Here is a 16638-nt window from a genome sequence, read left to right as displayed (position 1 = left end):
GTCTTTAAGAGTAATTATTAAATTAAGTATTTAAAAGCACTTATTTGTAAAGACCACCTTTTGTTAGTTTGCTAAAATCTTTACCCAATATTACTCCAGATACTGTCATTTGTCAAAAAAATAATAATGTCATGTTTTTCGGTAGTTTCAGTTGTCAGAGTTCACACCTCTGTCAAAGAGTTGTTTTATTTATATTTTGTATGTAATTATATAAATTATAAATTTGTCTGTTGGGTACTTTAATTGAAAAATTATAATTCGCTTTAAGGAATTATAAGATGCCACTAATGAATAAATGCAATATAGTAGTTTTTTTTATTTAACTTAAAATATGACGAAGTCGTATAATATACCTTTATGTCGATGAGGAATTAACAAAGTCTATATTTTATTTATATGAACAATCATAAGTAGTATATTTGAAAAATGGTAGTTTTACAATGGCGTTTTCAATGGAGGGGACTTTTTGGAAACATCAAGTAAGTGTGACTAGAAATATTTATATCAATTAAGAATTTTAATTCATAACAAACAAAAGCAAAAATATAATTTCTTGGTTGTCTATACTTAAACACTAGTGGTCTAAATAACTAAAATAATTAAAACACTATAAATTGTAAAAAAAGTTAGTGTACATTGTAGCATTTGAAGAAAATAATAAAACCAGTGTATTAAAACTGTAACCATATCTGAACTAAAACCAGTAAATTAAGAACATGTATTCTAGTGCCCTTGCCTCATTTTTGCATTATGAAGTAAAATACAAAACATTTTTATCATTACTCGTTACACAGTGGAGTATGAATGTTGAAATGAAAGACGGGAAACACTCCCAATCTCGGAAAGAGTATTGAACATGGTAATAATAATATCAGCATTAATGATATTTGTAGTATTTGTATTTGCTATTATCCTGTGGTCAATATGGCTATGACTGGTTTGACTTAAAAAAATCCAAAGAAAAGGTGAATAAGACTGATCTTATATTATGAAATGATGAAATGATGACTGATCTTATATTATGATATTATGAAATTACATGTATTTGTAGTCCAGCCATGCTGCCTCATAGACTATTATTAAAGATAAAGTATTTTTAGTTAAATTTTAGCGAGGTTATAAAGAAATATTAGTGAGGTTAATGATTATTAAGTCAAGAATTTATATTCAGGCAAATTTGTCTAGTGAGTTCAGAATTTAAAATGATTTTGATTTTAGTATATAAATAATCCCGTCTGTTAGGACTTAGCATGTACATAATATGAATTGTACAACATATTTCACTTTGCGTAACCAAAATTGAATTTCTATTACACATATCTATTAAACCAGTTAATTTTAAATTAGCATTCGAGGACTCATTAATCGGATTAGATACAAAGATCAACAAAATTTTCCAAAAACATTGCTTGGGTTCGAAAAATAACTTAATAAATAGACTAAGAGCCTGTATTATATTATACAAATTGTTAAAAGATAAACTACTTAGTGTATTTGATTTAATGAGATAAAAAAAGTGATTTGCAATGTTAAAGATTAAGAATTCAAAATAGAGTTGTATTTGGTCGGCAAATTTTTGTACAGTTGTGATTTAAATATTTTATAAAGACAGATAAATTGATTTGAATTATTTTAATAGTTCGTCAAAAACATACTTAAATATCATTTATGGGTTACTGATTTTTAATTATTGACAACCCTTACTCATTTAAACTTCAAACCTATGAATTTTTTTTTTTAATGAACATGTTTTTAAATTTGTATGAATGTCATATAGATCCTTGACTAGTAACTTTTCATTTCAGAGCATACATAATATGGAAGTTTGCCCAAGCATTACTAACATTTCACGTTTTAACATACAACACGCACATGAGTCAGAGCTACGCAATAGATTGCCTTTTGGAACCAGTTTTTTGGTTTGTCGATAACTTTGCGGGATACTTAGGAAGGGTACGCATTTATGTGATTTCTTTCTTTTGATATTTAATAAAATAATCTAAGAGGTTAATGTGTTGTAGGTATTTGTATTTTGTGTGAGTATACTTACTAGCGCAGTGGTGTTCATCGCTTACTGGGTGGGACTGCCGTATTGGTGGGAGAAGAGCCAAAGTGTGACAATTGCTTTAGTTATATTTGGAAACTGGATTCTGCTCAATATTATCTTTCATTACTATATGGGAGTGAAAACCTCACCTGGATACGCACCTCATGTATGTGTACCATTCTTATATTGTGAAATTATACACACCAAAAGAAAAGAAAAGAAATATTTTTTCTATATATGTTTTTTATTAAAATAATCTTAATATTCAATTGCATTAATATGACATATATGATACTTAATAAGTACTGAATTTCAATATATTTTTTTTATTTAAATGCTTATGTTAACTGTACTTACGTATTAATTTAATATTTTACTTAACAAAGTTTCGTGGTGTATATTCTATGTGTTTTAGGGTTCTTTAATATCAGAAGCTGCGAGTATATGCAAGAAGTGTATATCTCCGAAGCCTCCCAGAACCCATCACTGTTCAGTGTGCGACCGCTGCATTCTTGGGATGGATCATCACTGTCCCTGGCTAAATAACTGCGTGGGCTTCTACAATGCAAGATATTTTTATTTATACATGGTATATATGGTGATGGGCGTAACGTTCTTGATTGTGGCTGGTATTGATTTGGGCTATCAAGTCCTTTGGGTGAATGATACGGGTGAGTGCTATGTAATGTTTGTTTTTCCTAATATATTTGGTAATTTAATTTAATTAATATCAATTAATACTTTTAGTATTCTTAAAAACGATAAATGTTCTGCTTCAGGTGGTTTAATATCTGAAAATGATCCAGATCTCATCGGCCATCCAGTTCGCATGAACCAGAGCGGAGTATTGGTCCCAGTCCAAGTTATTGCCGAATATGATTCTGTGAATTTCCCTCGCAACCATATTCTTCCGACTCCAGTTATAACCGAGGCTCAGAGGATAACAGCTAACTCATTGAAGAGGAAAGCAGTTATGTTCATGGCGATGATATGTTTGTCGGTGTTGTTTGCCCTTGGTGCACTAGTCGTTATGCACGGGAAGAACATTAGCAGAGGCGAAACTAGCATAGAAGCTCATATAAATGATAGGCTCAGAAGGACACATAAAAATAAATTCATTAATCCATACAATTTTGGGAGGAAGAAGAATTGGAAGTTGTTTCTTGGTTTGACTCAAGGTAGGAAATTATGGAGACATGTTTTGTTGCCATCGAGTCATGCACCCACGGGTACTGGGCTTACGTGGCACACCATACACAATTCCTTAGAAGATTGGCCCTGAATACATCTTATGCAAAAGGTTATTTAGGTACTGTTACTCATTTTTTCTAGGACTTGTGGCATTGCTCTTTTAATGTACGCAATAAGTATAAGGAAATGAATAATTTGTAACAAATTAAGTTTATTTGCAACAAAGAGTGGACTGAATTTTTAATATATTTTGATAAAATTTCAATTTTAAGAAAAAAATAGTAACATTAAATGTAATCATTTCATTTGGTCAGAAATCTTACAATTATGTAACCGTTACATTCCAGTATCTGTCAAAAATATGAAAAAATTTTGATTCTTTCATATATTTATGGGAGAAAATGTTTTCTCTTGGTTATTATATATAACGACACATGCTATTGTCCGCGAGGTTTAAGCTGAGCTTTGCATTTGTGTGAGTGAAAGTAAAAGTAGAGTCAGACAAAAAAACTTTTTGGATTTGAATTTTTTTTTTTTAACTAGGTACATAACATAAGCGGGAGAGCTATTCTAGATTTAAAATAAAATAATCAAAGCTTGTTAGAGGCCAGGTGTAAATATTATGTGAAGAAAAATAGACTAATTTATGAAATCAAAATGTTAAAAAAAATATATACGTGTTTCTTTTAAATAACTACAAAATTTACACAAAATTTCTTTTACTTTTTATTAGTTATTTAAAGGTTTAAGTATGCTTCGTTTATTTGTGTTAGAATTCCTTTCAGGAATAGATAGAATACAAAAACTAAATATTAAGCACTAAACAACGTCACTCTGCTACCAGTACAAAGGTTGAAGTGATGAAGGTGCTAGGCGGAGTAAAAGCAGTATCAACCGGTTCAAACCTAGAAAATCACGTGGCACGCACAAATTTGGCACACCTGTGTGCACTCACACAAATGCAAAGCCTAGCTTACGCTTCACACACTATACATGGCGTTTAAATGTGGTGCCAATACTTTAGTATCGAAAGTACTTTTAATGTAACAGATTTTTACTGCCAAGGCAAACCTCAGAAGCAGGGACATGAAGAGGAACATTGAATACCACAGTTGGGCGCCATGTCGACCAATTTATCAAAGTATTTTATATTATACCTACGATAGAGCACTCAAGACCTCCCTGATTTTTCATAGGCTTAAAGGTTTTAGATCAGTGATTCAAAACTTATTTTATTGACTGCTCACTTTGAGAACAAATTATTTTTTAGCGCCCCCATTTTTTCAACTACAGAAAAACCACTATAACAAATCCTAGCTAAATTTCAAATCATTTAGGCCTCTACACAACGCCCCATTATTTTCTGGGTCTCTTAATGCTCCTCTTTAGCGCCAACAAGGGGGCGTTATCATCGACTTTGGGAAAGGCTGTTATAGATGATCTGAGAATGCAGATTTTTTCGTTTGTTTTGCAATCAAATGAAAGATCTATGAAATGAATTGACCACATAAATCGAGAATATTCCATGTTAAGACATACCTGTGTATATTTAATTTCCCAACGTATAATAATGTCTTGCTCTTCACAGGCTTTTAGAACTAATTCAGCCGTAATCTACAAATTTTAAGCAAAAAAATCCTACGCTTTACCGCTACGTCGCATTTTCTTGCATCTATTTTAAGCGAAGGCTTTTTGGAGTGATTGTACTAACTTTACACATTGTATAGGGCTGGAAAAGATTCACTTTTCTCCTTTTCAAAATCTGCTCTGAGGCTTTGATTTTATTTTTCTTTCTGATAGTTTTTGCCAAAATGAAAGTTGAATCAATGCAGAAAAAACGACTCTGTGGTCGTCTTCATAGCAACACGTCGTTCATAGATAGAAAAAATAACTCGGGTGATAGCTTTGAAACTGTTTATTAAACAGCAGAAAATTAGTATAATCTCCTAGATAGTAATTTTGATACAAGAATTTTGTATCTAATAACATTTTAAGTAAATTTGTAACTAGTCAGAAATATATTTTTAATTTAACTGTAATTTAAATCATTACCATATTAAGGATAAAAATTTTCTCCACGTATTTTATTGTGGAATTTAATGTTAGACTAGTCTCGATATAGAACATTATTTTACTCGATACAAAGATTAATAAGAACTAAGTTCATTGTAGATTTGGTAAGTAGAACTATACATGTGTTTCAAAAAATACCATTAAAGTATATTTAATTAGTTTTAACTAAATGTCAAATAAGGATGAGTTTTCAAAATGCTTTGTCTTATTTTTGTTTAATAATTAAGTAAAGTAATGAAAGAAATGAAAGAAAATTTGTATAACTTCATAATTCAAATCTTTAATAAGGATTAGGTTAGCTAACCTTTTTTTTTGTTAACGCGGTGAAAGGTTTTATATCTACCCCTCTGTCTAGGGGACACAGAGGTGGTTTTGTGGGATTCACGAGCCCTAAGGGCCCATGCTACCCACTAAAACACCAGCGGTTACTCTCATTCCCCGCCCAGTGGATCGTCACGGGAATCGCACAAAGCATACGTCTGCGACGATCCGGCGGCAGGCCGCGCACGGCCACCTCACGGCGTCCCCTCGCCTGGCAGGCTTGCTTAATCGCGAGAGGGTTAACCCCTTACAGCTTCCACCCAAGCCCACGCGGTCGGTTGGATACCCACTGCCGAGCGCAAAGCGCCCGACGGCAGACAGAGTGGAAACCGACCATCAAGCGACCCAGACCTCCGAAGAGGCCTGAGTTTCTCATCACCGCATTCAGCGTGAACCACTCCCCCCAAGACAGCCACGGAAGGCCTCCTAGCTAGCCCTCCGCTAGTCCGTTTGCCGAATCCATTCAAACGAAGCACGCCCCAACACCGCACTCCGAGTGAGGATCTCAGGCCATCTACTTCCCTCTCCTACCCCTAACTGACAGCCACGGAAACCGCCCGGCGATGTTGGATTCCTGAGGCGACCCCATGAACTGTCCCCAGTCTGCGACCGAACCCGCCTTTCTGTATCGGCATAGGGATGACCGGGTGTTGCTACGCCGCCAGTGGCCGGAGACCACTAGACAAAGCACAGGGTCGAACGCGGCAAGGCGGTGGACGACCGACCTTATATAGGAGACTGGCATAGCAGGGAGCCGAATGCCAGCTTTATGTTAGCCCAGGTTGGTCCGCCGAGTCTTGTCCAACCCTCCTCTCAAGGCTCCCCCTAGCCCGGACTAAGACCCCACAAGGAGGTCAAGGTCCTCCCCCCCGTGATTGCACCGGTTACCCGGTGGGCGATGGGGTCGTCACGTCCCGACGCCAAAGGTTAGCTAACCTATCCTAACAGGTTACAATCCAGTAGTTTTTCATTTGTCGTTTCTACATTACAGAAATATAAATGTTTGTATTGGCAAAAAAAAAACGAGTTAAACTTTAAGTCTTTTTTTCCTTGCATTTCTAAGTTAAGTATTTGTAAGATGCTATCGACACCTACATAGTAAAACCGGTGTGAAATCCGTTCCAACACAATTGACCAAGTAAATCTAATTACACGTATCAGCCTTACTCCGAAACCCGCTGACCTTTCATTTAAAATTATCCTATTCTGTATGCTTACTCTTATTTTGTACTCTCACATTATGTGCGGAACGGTTACAGTGTTTTATCCATGAATTTTTCAAATTGTAATATTAACGTCGGTTTATGAATGAGGTAAATTAAATTAATATAAACTAAGTAAGTAAATTGAAATCGCTTTGTATGAAATGTGACAACTATTAGTGTTCATACTTTTTTTTTACACCGCTCAACTATCCTTTGCATTTTGGATTTTTTTTTTGTTTGTATTTTATACATGTGTATCATAAACTTATACTTCGTACGTTATTACGAAATCTTTAATGGATATAATATTTATAAGGATGTCTACAACCTTGTTAGGGGTTTTCCTCAGCTTGGGCTTATTTTAATTCGTCCTTGCCGATATTATTTCTTATTATTTATGTTGTACATCAAACATGTATAGCAAATAGATTATAAAAATATAGTAAAATTTTATAGAGTACGCGCTAATATTGACATTCCTCTAAATCACTTATAAAATAATTTATAATAGATAGTTTAATAGTAAGATATAATAATTTTTGTTTAGTAATCATGACACAGTAATTCGTTTAAAATATAAAGATGCATATTTCTAAGAATTTATGATTACCAGCCAAGGAAAATTTTTTTTTTGCAAATTACGAAGCTATAGGTAGTGTTCAGAAGAACTTACCTTCAGAAATTTCGCTAATGCAGATAATGCTTTTTTTTGTACAATGTTCTTTATTTTGACTGTTTTCTAAATAAATGTATTTTATTAAGAAATATTGTTTCTTTTTGTTGTTAACTACCTTCGTATTTTTTTTTATCAATCACAAAATGCACCACATAAGGTCTTGTATAACGTTTCATAGAAGTTTCAGAAAAAAGAGACGAATTGAATGAACACTCAACAGTTTTATTTTTTTTAATTCCTCGCAGTAAGCAGATAGCTAGAAATCAAAAATTAAATAATTTTCACTGTCATCTAATTGATAATTACATAACAAACACTTAATCTATATTGCACCATTCGCTTAGAAATATGACCAGAATACAAAGTTACATATTTAAAAAAAAAAAAAAAATACATTTAGTCATGTCTTAATTAATGTCACTAAAGTATGCATTTCTATAACTAGTGTTTATGCCATTATTATCGTTTATTGCTTCTTTTAACCAACTTAGTTTTCAATAGAATCTAATTTCTAGATTGTTTTAATCAAATTCATAAGTACATTTAAAATTACAGCGATTTAAGTATGAGAAATCGTATGATTATTTGATATTACTAGAGCGAAATTTTAAGGAAGCTGCATAGAGGTTATATGTTTACACGTTTAATTGATTTTGTAAGTTTCTATATATATTGTGTGAATGAAGGAAGACTTGTTAGTTTAACCCTGTCTGGTTGTGCTAGGCAGAGCATATTCGTACCCATAAGAGATGGTCTTGATTATTATAATCCGCTGTTCACGCAGCACACTAGTAGACGTCTATTTAGCTTACATTAATAGAACATAGCTAAGCCCTTGCCCAAAATGGCAAATCTAATGTCAATCTCTTTAGCTTTTTTACATTTAATTTTAATTAGATATTATTATCATCATTGAATTGTAAAAACGTCGCTGAAATTTCATTTCTTTAGATCCTCGAACGATGCGTTTAGTTTACTTACCTTAGCTATAAGTACAGAAGACGTTTCGCTCAAAATCTGCCTCTGGACAAGGCCTTATAATAACTATTTCTTCTCTACAAACTACTATCAATATCGTATATGTACTTAAAAAAGTTGCAGGCATGTTAGTTATTATTTAATCGCCATTAGTACCATAAACAGCGAGGTCACGACTCACGATCTTTTGTGAGGATTTCTCTTATTTTAAAACCCATTCCAATAATTTTCCTTAACAATTCCTTACAACGTTTTCAGCATCATATAGGCAGTGTATTAAGGCGATGCAGTCTTCGGACTGTTATTGCATTAAGTTTATTTTTGTACTGATTTTTATATTACATACCTATATTTCTAAATCTACTCGATACCATAATCTAACTAATTAACGTTTATATTTGTCGAGGTTCCATTATAACCTATTCTTAAGCGCGATTAAAAAGCCCTTATTGGAATGCTTTGAGTTTTTTTCTATGTTAATTGTGAGGGTATTGCAGGTTATCCGAGCTGAGAGCAAGAGTTGTTAGAACGCTTCGTCTCTGAGGATTCACCCCCAGATTCTCCCAGTTTATCCATGACAGCCGGGCAGTTAAATCTAAACAGAATTCATTGATTAATAAAAGTGAAATATTAACGCTTCATTTTCGTCAAAGTTACAACATCAAAACATTTATTAGTAACTTACTAACAGAAAGCAAGCGGTTCCATTTCATCTAAATTAATGAAACTCGCATAGGTAACAACAATTTCAGAACAAAAATAATTTGCAATAAAATATATATTTTGCAAATAGATTGTGTGACTGTTAAAGTAATAATGAATTTAGTCTGACAAAAAAATAACTTTTAAGTATATTCACAGTAATATATATTTTATATTAATTACTTATATAATCGCTAAACTTCTTATAGCTTGAAATTTTAGAGAAAATAATTTCGTAATTAAAACAATACGTAGGTATTACTTTTTTTTCTTAAGATATTCATCTGTCATTCTGTGATTATTATTTAAATATTATTTGCAATCATATATTGATTTGAAAAAAATCAAAGCTAAAATATAGGTATTATGGTTTCGAAACAGCGTCACAACATCTTTGGTATCCAACGGAGATATTAACCTCAATTTAACCTCATTTTCAAAACATCATGTTCGATGAGAGATAAATAAATACCAACAACGTATGAAGTTTGATTAAAAAAACCGTAATTATCGTCTGTATCACAACAAGCTCTTACCGCTGGTGTTCCAATGAGCTCGATCAGCTTTGATTTCACCTCGCAGACACTTCTCCACGTACGTAAGTGGATCGTAATCAGCGTCCAACACCTACGTTTGATACGATTATTGGAATTTACTTTGTTTTCCTTTACAAAAAATTGAATTTTATAGGTATAGCTGATGTATTACAAAGAGTATTGAAGTTTTCGTGTCAATCGTAACAAAATTTATTTACAATGTTTGATATATAATGATGGCTGTATTGTAATAAAATAAATACAAATCACTCATAGTATTGAATAGAATAAAGACAATGTGATATTTTTTATCGATTAAAGGCATTGATAACAAAATTTATTAGATTCAATACTGTTTGAAATACTAGCTATCAAATTCTGACTTATATATTACCTCTCTCAGCAGTGCAATGTAAGCGATGGCCAGTCGAAGGGTGTCAATCTTACTGAGTCTCTTCTCATAAGGAAATGTTGGTACGTGGACACGCAATTCGTCGAACGCCGAGTTTATACTGCTAAAGTTAGAACACCATACACACGTTTTAGTAGTGCTGTTTACAGGCATTTATAATTTACAGGCATATTGAATTAATTAATTACACAACATATCGGTTAAATTGTTTCATACAAACTTCATAGTCTGCTTTTGGTCCCGTATCGCGTCCGTGCAATCGATTCGACCACAGTTTTATTACTTAATTCCAACACGTGAAAAATCTATGTTTATTAAAGTGTATTCTTATAAAATCAGCTTTATAGTTATGAGTTTATGATAACAAGAAATTATACAGGCTTTAATTTAGTCGGTAAAGTTTAGTTTTTTATTAGCTTCTAAAAGACTTGCTGAGATTTACTTTACTCGCCTACAAGAGTCTTCATGAAAACAATTTGTAGTTTATAACTTTTATGATCTGAATAACGCATTTAAAACTATTGAAAACGTTCTACTTATAACTTAGAAAATTATTTTATTACTAGTAGCTTTGTTGTAAGTAGAAAACTATTTATGTACGCGTCTGTAAATTAATTTACTGGAAACGTACAGATCACACGATGTAGGAAAATGATTTTAATACGAACGATAAATAAAGTATATAAATCAGTAATAAAGACAGGTCCGTCAATAAGCCCGGAGCGCCGTCACCAGCCCTCATTATGACGCGATGATTTAATATCATCATTTAATTTCGAAACCGTAGCAAAATGTGAAAACCTCATCGTCAAATTGAAATCATCAATCAATTTCTTGTTCATAAAAATAACACTGTTTAATAAATAATATTTTTTGCGAAATGGCTGAGATAAATATTTTTATAATAATATACTGTGATATTTAATGCAATGCCTTAAATATATATTTAAACATTGTTTTCCAATTAATAATATGTATATTAAATTTTCGCAATGCAAAAAGATTTTAGAGGGTATAGAAATTAAATAATGAAGATCTAAAATATAAAAATGCCAATGCAGAAATACAACATGCGGTATACAAGCCATGGATACTTTAGGTTATAGACACAAGCAATGAAATGTGGTACCCATTGGGTCCGGACCTCAGCATGCGGCGTCTCTCACGGACGTTGGCGGCGGCGCGCTGGACCCGGTACGGTGACCCCGCGCATTGATACTCGGGCTCCGGGGACGGTTCCATTAGAGCATCTGAACGAACACGCCATTTCAATAAGGGAATACATTATTAGCGAAAAAATAGTAGGTAGCAAATAGTTATTATAATATCACACCTGAATGCAGTTGTCTTGTGTGCTGATGAACATAAGCGGCCAAGGGCAGTTGCAGGCGACTTCTCGCTGCGGCGTACACACACGATGGCAGTTCAGATGTCAACGAGGAACCCTCGTCGTCAGAGCCGTCGCCGTAAGTAAACTTCAGCCCAGAATAATCTATTCGACGGTTTTCACTGAATTGATAATATTATTTTTAGATAATTAATACACGATCTATTCACTAATTAATACACGTTATATTATAAATCTCATTCAGTTTACCATACGGGCGGAGATGTGGACGAGTCCGCCATCTGAGTTCTAGCACCTGACATTGTAACTGAAGTTTTTGATAAAGTTCCTGGCACTTATAGCGTTTAAAGTGGACTGACAGTTGGCCGGTTAAGAGATATAATTTTATACCGTTAGGGGTGGCCATTTTGCGGAAAAGTCGTTGAGGGTGTGTATTTGCACCACCCACGGACGGCTATAAGTTATATACCATACAACGGTATAAATAAAGTTCGCTTTTGGGTGACATTACATTTAGATTGTGTTCCTTGTGAACATTCAGCATCCCTGGTTGGGCGGAGCTATCAAATATCGGGACGGCGATTGGAGGGGCTTGGGTAGGTCGAGGAAAAGGGGGTTAAACTGTATTTTTATATCAGGTCTTTGGTTTTCGGGTTGTTAAAATACAATCAGTATTTGCTTTCATTGAAATATCTTTGAATCATAAAAAATGAATAAAATAAAAGAAGACGTCGGTTAACGTTTTAAATATAAATATGGTAGAACATTAAAAAAATATATATTTAATTATAAAAATAATATTTTTGCCGTTTCTTTCATAAACTGAACCACTAATGTGTAAATATATCTGACTTTATTTTATGCGTGCAGTCACAACAACAAGTCACAATTTAGAACGACTTAGAACAACAAGTCGCAGTTTAGAACAATAAGTCACAATTTAGAACCATTTAGAACATCAAGTCACGATTTAGAACGACCTGAAGAGGATCGATACGAACTCGTCTCCCTGATTGGGGAGACAGACTGTTCTTGACAGTTGTTATAAAATGCAAGTTCTGCGTTTAAGAGCCTCTTGTTAGGAGTAACAACCGCGCAATTTTTCTTTTATATTATATTAATCTCAGTCTCAGTCTAGGTACATACGATCATCAATAAATTTAATTTATCATATATTGAATCTTTAAAAAAGAAGTTCACTCGTAAGTAGTTTACAAAAGTAGTAGTGATTATATGCTTCGGGAAGCATGTTTAATATATTATAAAGTGCTCAAGTATATACGGACTGTTAATTCTAAATGTCCCAAAGAAAACTAAAAGACAAATCAAGTTTTACTAGTTTTGTTACATCGCTTATCAAATTAATTACATTCATATAATTTACTTAGCATTTTATGTAGGTAGGTGAATTTATTTTTATGTTTTCCTGCAACAAAACTCTTTTTTACTGTACATAAAAGTAGCGAACTTAAATTTAAATCAAACTTCTTCAGTAAATCTTAACAAACTCTTGGAAATCAGGAAAGAAATTTCGAGTAATCTGTATATAGCGGTCATGTTCGATTATTCCATATTTAAAAGATTTTAACAATCGAAATCACACATAAAGAGGACTTTAGGCGATATAAAATTTAAAAATAGAACCATAGATATTTATCACAGCTAATAGTAAAAAATTCAAGAGCTAATCTAATCTGTTGTTTCATCACAAAACTATTTTATTTAGGCGATTAATATTTGTAGGATAAATGTTTTAAATATATAAATTAATTGTTTCTATTGTAGATCTACTGTTAGCCCTCTTGATTTCTTTTGGTTCAGTATCGATATATTTCAGGCCGGGCTATGACAATAAACATGGAAATTTTATATATATCAACTATAAAACTAATCAATTCCCGTGCAATATTGTCAAAGCACTTAATTGTCTTTAAAATTATGCAGTTGACGTCTTTTAAATCAGAACACTTCAGTAGCTCAGTTTTCTGTAGTTGGCTTGTTAATTAATTTGCCAAAAACAGGAGCTTGCTTGAGAAGTTGTAAGGAGAAAGTTCTATATGCTCGTAAACGCATTTCCATCACCATACAGACTCGAGTGCAGCTTTAAATTTTTATTGATATAGTTTTAAAATAAATTATGAATTAAATATATATTTTCCGATGAATGAACATGCAAAAAACATGTCTAATAGAATTGAAATAAAAATTTAAATTGGATTTTAAACTAACGTATATCTAGTAGGTAGCTTTTCGTTGGGTTATTATATTATAATGTTATTTTTTTATTCAGTTTAATTTATTCTGTAATGAAGCTGATTAAAATATTTAATGTAGTTTTTTTTTTTTGATTTCGTGAACAGTTTAAATGATGAAAAAGTTAAACTATTAAATCTAAATAAACCTATCTCCGATTAAAGCTCACTTATAACTCTGATAATTTCAATTAAAGCGAAGAAAAATGCAAATATATTTGAAATAATAATTTTATTACGAACAAATGAAACAGGTTTCATTTAAATGAAACTAATATATTTTATTGGGATATACTACGCGGATTTTAATATTTTAAAACTACATAATCCCGACGTTTCGGTTACTTTTCAGCAACTGTGATCACGTCTGCTAGTCTGCCCGTTGTATATCCGAAAATATATTAGTTTCATTTAAATGAATAAAACTCGCGAAAGTCTTAGAACTCATTATGAAACAGGTTTCGTTTTACACGACTTATAAAATAAAACTTAGAAGATTATAATGTTATCTTTAAAATTTTAATTCGAAGCAATAAATTTGTGATTTAGACAACGTTATATTTAAATTGCAATAACAAAGTTACAAAACGTAATATGGGTTTTGCTATTTTCACTTTAGCTTTGCGGCGAGCGGTGGCACGGTGGCGAGTGTAACGAGTCTAACTTAAACATTAAAAAAAAACTTTATATATTTTGTCGATAGTGAAACGTTTACGAGATGCTTAAAATTATATTTGAGAAATCGCCACAGTTAGTGTTACAAATAGGTGTTTGTTAAATAAATTATCACGGTAAATACTTAACTTCTTAAAGAATCGCATACCAAAGTTTTGTTAAGAATAGTTTAAAGAAAATATTGACAACTGACTGATCTTCTAGATGAATTTGTATCACTACGTCTCATTAGTTATTGATAAAATTCTTTTACAAATAGTGGTAGTGTTCCTGATAAGTGATTTCATACAAAACACCTAAATAGTAATCAAAGAATAATTAGTTGTACAACTTAGTGTTTTATTCTTAAATTATAGTTTCAAAACATTCATTATTACAAAGGACATAAAACACACACGTTCAACAAATTTATCAAATCGCTACTGGGCATTGAACTTACAAAAAAAAAAAAAAAATTTAATAAAATAACCTTCCCTCATTTATATAACAATATGTTTCATCGCGTTAAAATAAATCAACCGTTTAAAATAATTTGTATACATATGATTACCACAGACTAACAACCGTTTAAAATAATTTGTACACATATGATTACCACAGACTAACAACTCTACACATATAATTACCACAGACTAACAACATATTACGCCACGCTATCAAAGTATAATAAACGTTTTAATTAATCAATCAACGCAACAGCCTCACGCAGACATTATAACTGCAATTTCCGGAGATATTGCATATAACAATTGTTATCATGCACACGTCTCTATCAGTATCATGTGTGTTACACAAGTGAGATGTATTGAATGCTATTGTAACTGGAAATGTCGCTATAGCAATTAAAAAAAAAAACAAAATTATTCCCTACCATTCCGAATCTCTGTTCAAAAAGAATGACAGGTAGAGAGTAAACCACAGTTTGACGTATATTTTTTTTTTAATAAAATCGTGTAACCTTTTAATTTCAATTTTAATAAACGGTAAAAATTTTGACATATTTTTTTAATGTAACCAAAAACATTAAATGCATAAAAAAGATCTCAGATTTATAAAATATGGTACTTATGTATAAATGATTTACAATTGTCAATTTTTTTTTTTAAACTAAACTGAAATCTTTAAAAGAAATTATATATGTATATGGAAATGAAAACTTCCCATGACAGTCAATTTACATCGTAAATTAACCACCCTCTAAGTACAAACAAGTAATTTCATCCAAGTCTATAATTTGGCGCTAATTCTGGTTCGGAAGTCTCGGCCTCGTCGACCCTGTAATTGATTTGTCGCGGAGGGGAAGCCTGCGAGCGACCGGCACGCGTACCACACGCGCGCCCCGCCCTAACAGTGCGGCTGTCACATCTATACAGCCAAGCCTTGCGTTCTTAACCGGCTTGTTAAAAATCATTTGAGATAAACATTCACAACATGTGAGTATTATTTTAAGTGTGTTCGTGGTACGATGTTAGCGGTTAGATTTATTTGTTATTATATTGTTTTCAATATTCACAGTTGCTAGATGTTTGATCATGAAAAAGTTAATAGGTAGAATAATTTCTGTTTTCACTGTGGGTAGATAAAACATATTTTCCATACAGCTTAAGAGATAAGAAATTTAATGTTTCGTACTAAGAAAGTGTCTAGAAAAATTAAAAAAAAAAACATTGATAACAAGCATTATTATTAAAATATAACATATTTCTATTTAAAGTTAGATATTTTCTAATAATAATATTAAACTTATAAAAACTTGAGGCCCGGTGTAATCATTAACTGACATTATATAGTTATGTTTAGAGAGAAAATAGTATTTCCTCCATTTAGTTTTTGTTTAAAATATTAAGCGTATCTTTTGACCAGCCTTTTTTTGATAGAGAATAGGAATAATATAAAAATTTTATGGGTTCCACCATGTTACCAACGTCTATCTCGATGCTGTTATAAAATAATCCTCTTAATATTTCTTCAGTCACGTTTTTCCGACATTTATATTGTTTAACTAAATAATAACTCTCTAGTTAAAAATAGATTTAAATTTCTGTTGCTGAAGAAGTTTTAATTCATAGCGAAAAAATATCGATTTGAATAACAATAAAACCAACAGGGGAAGTACTTTTTTGCCAACAATGTTACCTCCCATTGAAATCTGTACAGAACAGATATGAAAACGCTTTTTCCATTTTGCGAGATCAAAGGTAGGCATATTTGTTCTATTTTTG

The 16638-nt window shown here is 32.2% G+C and overlaps 2 protein-coding genes across 2 annotated transcripts; one reads left to right on the top strand and one right to left on the bottom strand.

The window, feature by feature from the left end:
- The first annotated feature begins 158 nt into the window (after positions 1-158).
- LOC116777531 (palmitoyltransferase ZDHHC16) lies at positions 159-7602 on the top strand. Its single transcript, XM_032671138.2, has 5 exons — positions 159-479; positions 1806-1953; positions 2022-2213; positions 2463-2718; positions 2827-7602. The coding sequence occupies exons 1-5, from the start codon at positions 427-429 to the stop codon at positions 3327-3329; spliced, it is 1152 nt and encodes a 383-aa protein (XP_032527029.2). The 5' UTR covers positions 159-426; the 3' UTR covers positions 3330-7602.
- Positions 7603-7757: 155 nt separating this feature from the next.
- LOC116777532 (T-cell acute lymphocytic leukemia protein 1 homolog) lies at positions 7758-11791 on the bottom strand. Its single transcript, XM_032671140.2, has 6 exons — positions 11739-11791; positions 11475-11650; positions 11271-11391; positions 10124-10244; positions 9730-9820; positions 7758-9086 (listed from the first exon to the last, which is right to left on the bottom strand). The coding sequence occupies exons 1-6, from the start codon at positions 11789-11791 to the stop codon at positions 8968-8970; spliced, it is 681 nt and encodes a 226-aa protein (XP_032527031.1). The 3' UTR covers positions 7758-8967.
- Between the last annotated feature and the right edge of the window lie 4847 nt (positions 11792-16638).

The sequence above is a fragment of the Danaus plexippus genome, chromosome Z (genome assembly GCF_018135715.1).
Source record: "Danaus plexippus chromosome Z, MEX_DaPlex, whole genome shotgun sequence".
Lineage (NCBI taxonomy): Eukaryota > Metazoa > Arthropoda > Insecta > Lepidoptera > Nymphalidae > Danaus > Danaus plexippus.
This window is presented reverse-complemented; position numbering and strand designations above follow the sequence as displayed.

Excerpts from the sequence above, each read along its gene's own strand:
- LOC116777532 (XM_032671140.2), bottom strand. The coding sequence starts at position 11,791 with ATGTCAGGTGCTAGAACTCAGATGGCGGACTCGTCCACATCTCCGCCC. Across the intron at positions 11,651-11,738 it reads TCCACATCTCCGCCCGTATG|TGAAAACCGTCGAATAGATT; the intron begins GTAAACTGAATG and ends TTATCAATTCAG. Across the intron at positions 9,087-9,729 it reads AGCTCATTGGAACACCAGCG|ATTTAACTGCCCGGCTGTCA; the intron begins GTAAGAGCTTGT and ends AATTCTGTTTAG.
- LOC116777531 (XM_032671138.2), top strand. The coding sequence starts at position 427 with ATGGTAGTTTTACAATGGCGTTTTCAATGGAGGGGACTTTTTGGAAAC. Across the intron at positions 480-1,805 it reads GGACTTTTTGGAAACATCAA|AGCATACATAATATGGAAGT; the intron begins GTAAGTGTGACT and ends TTTTCATTTCAG. Across the intron at positions 2,214-2,462 it reads CACCTGGATACGCACCTCAT|GGTTCTTTAATATCAGAAGC; the intron begins GTATGTGTACCA and ends TATGTGTTTTAG.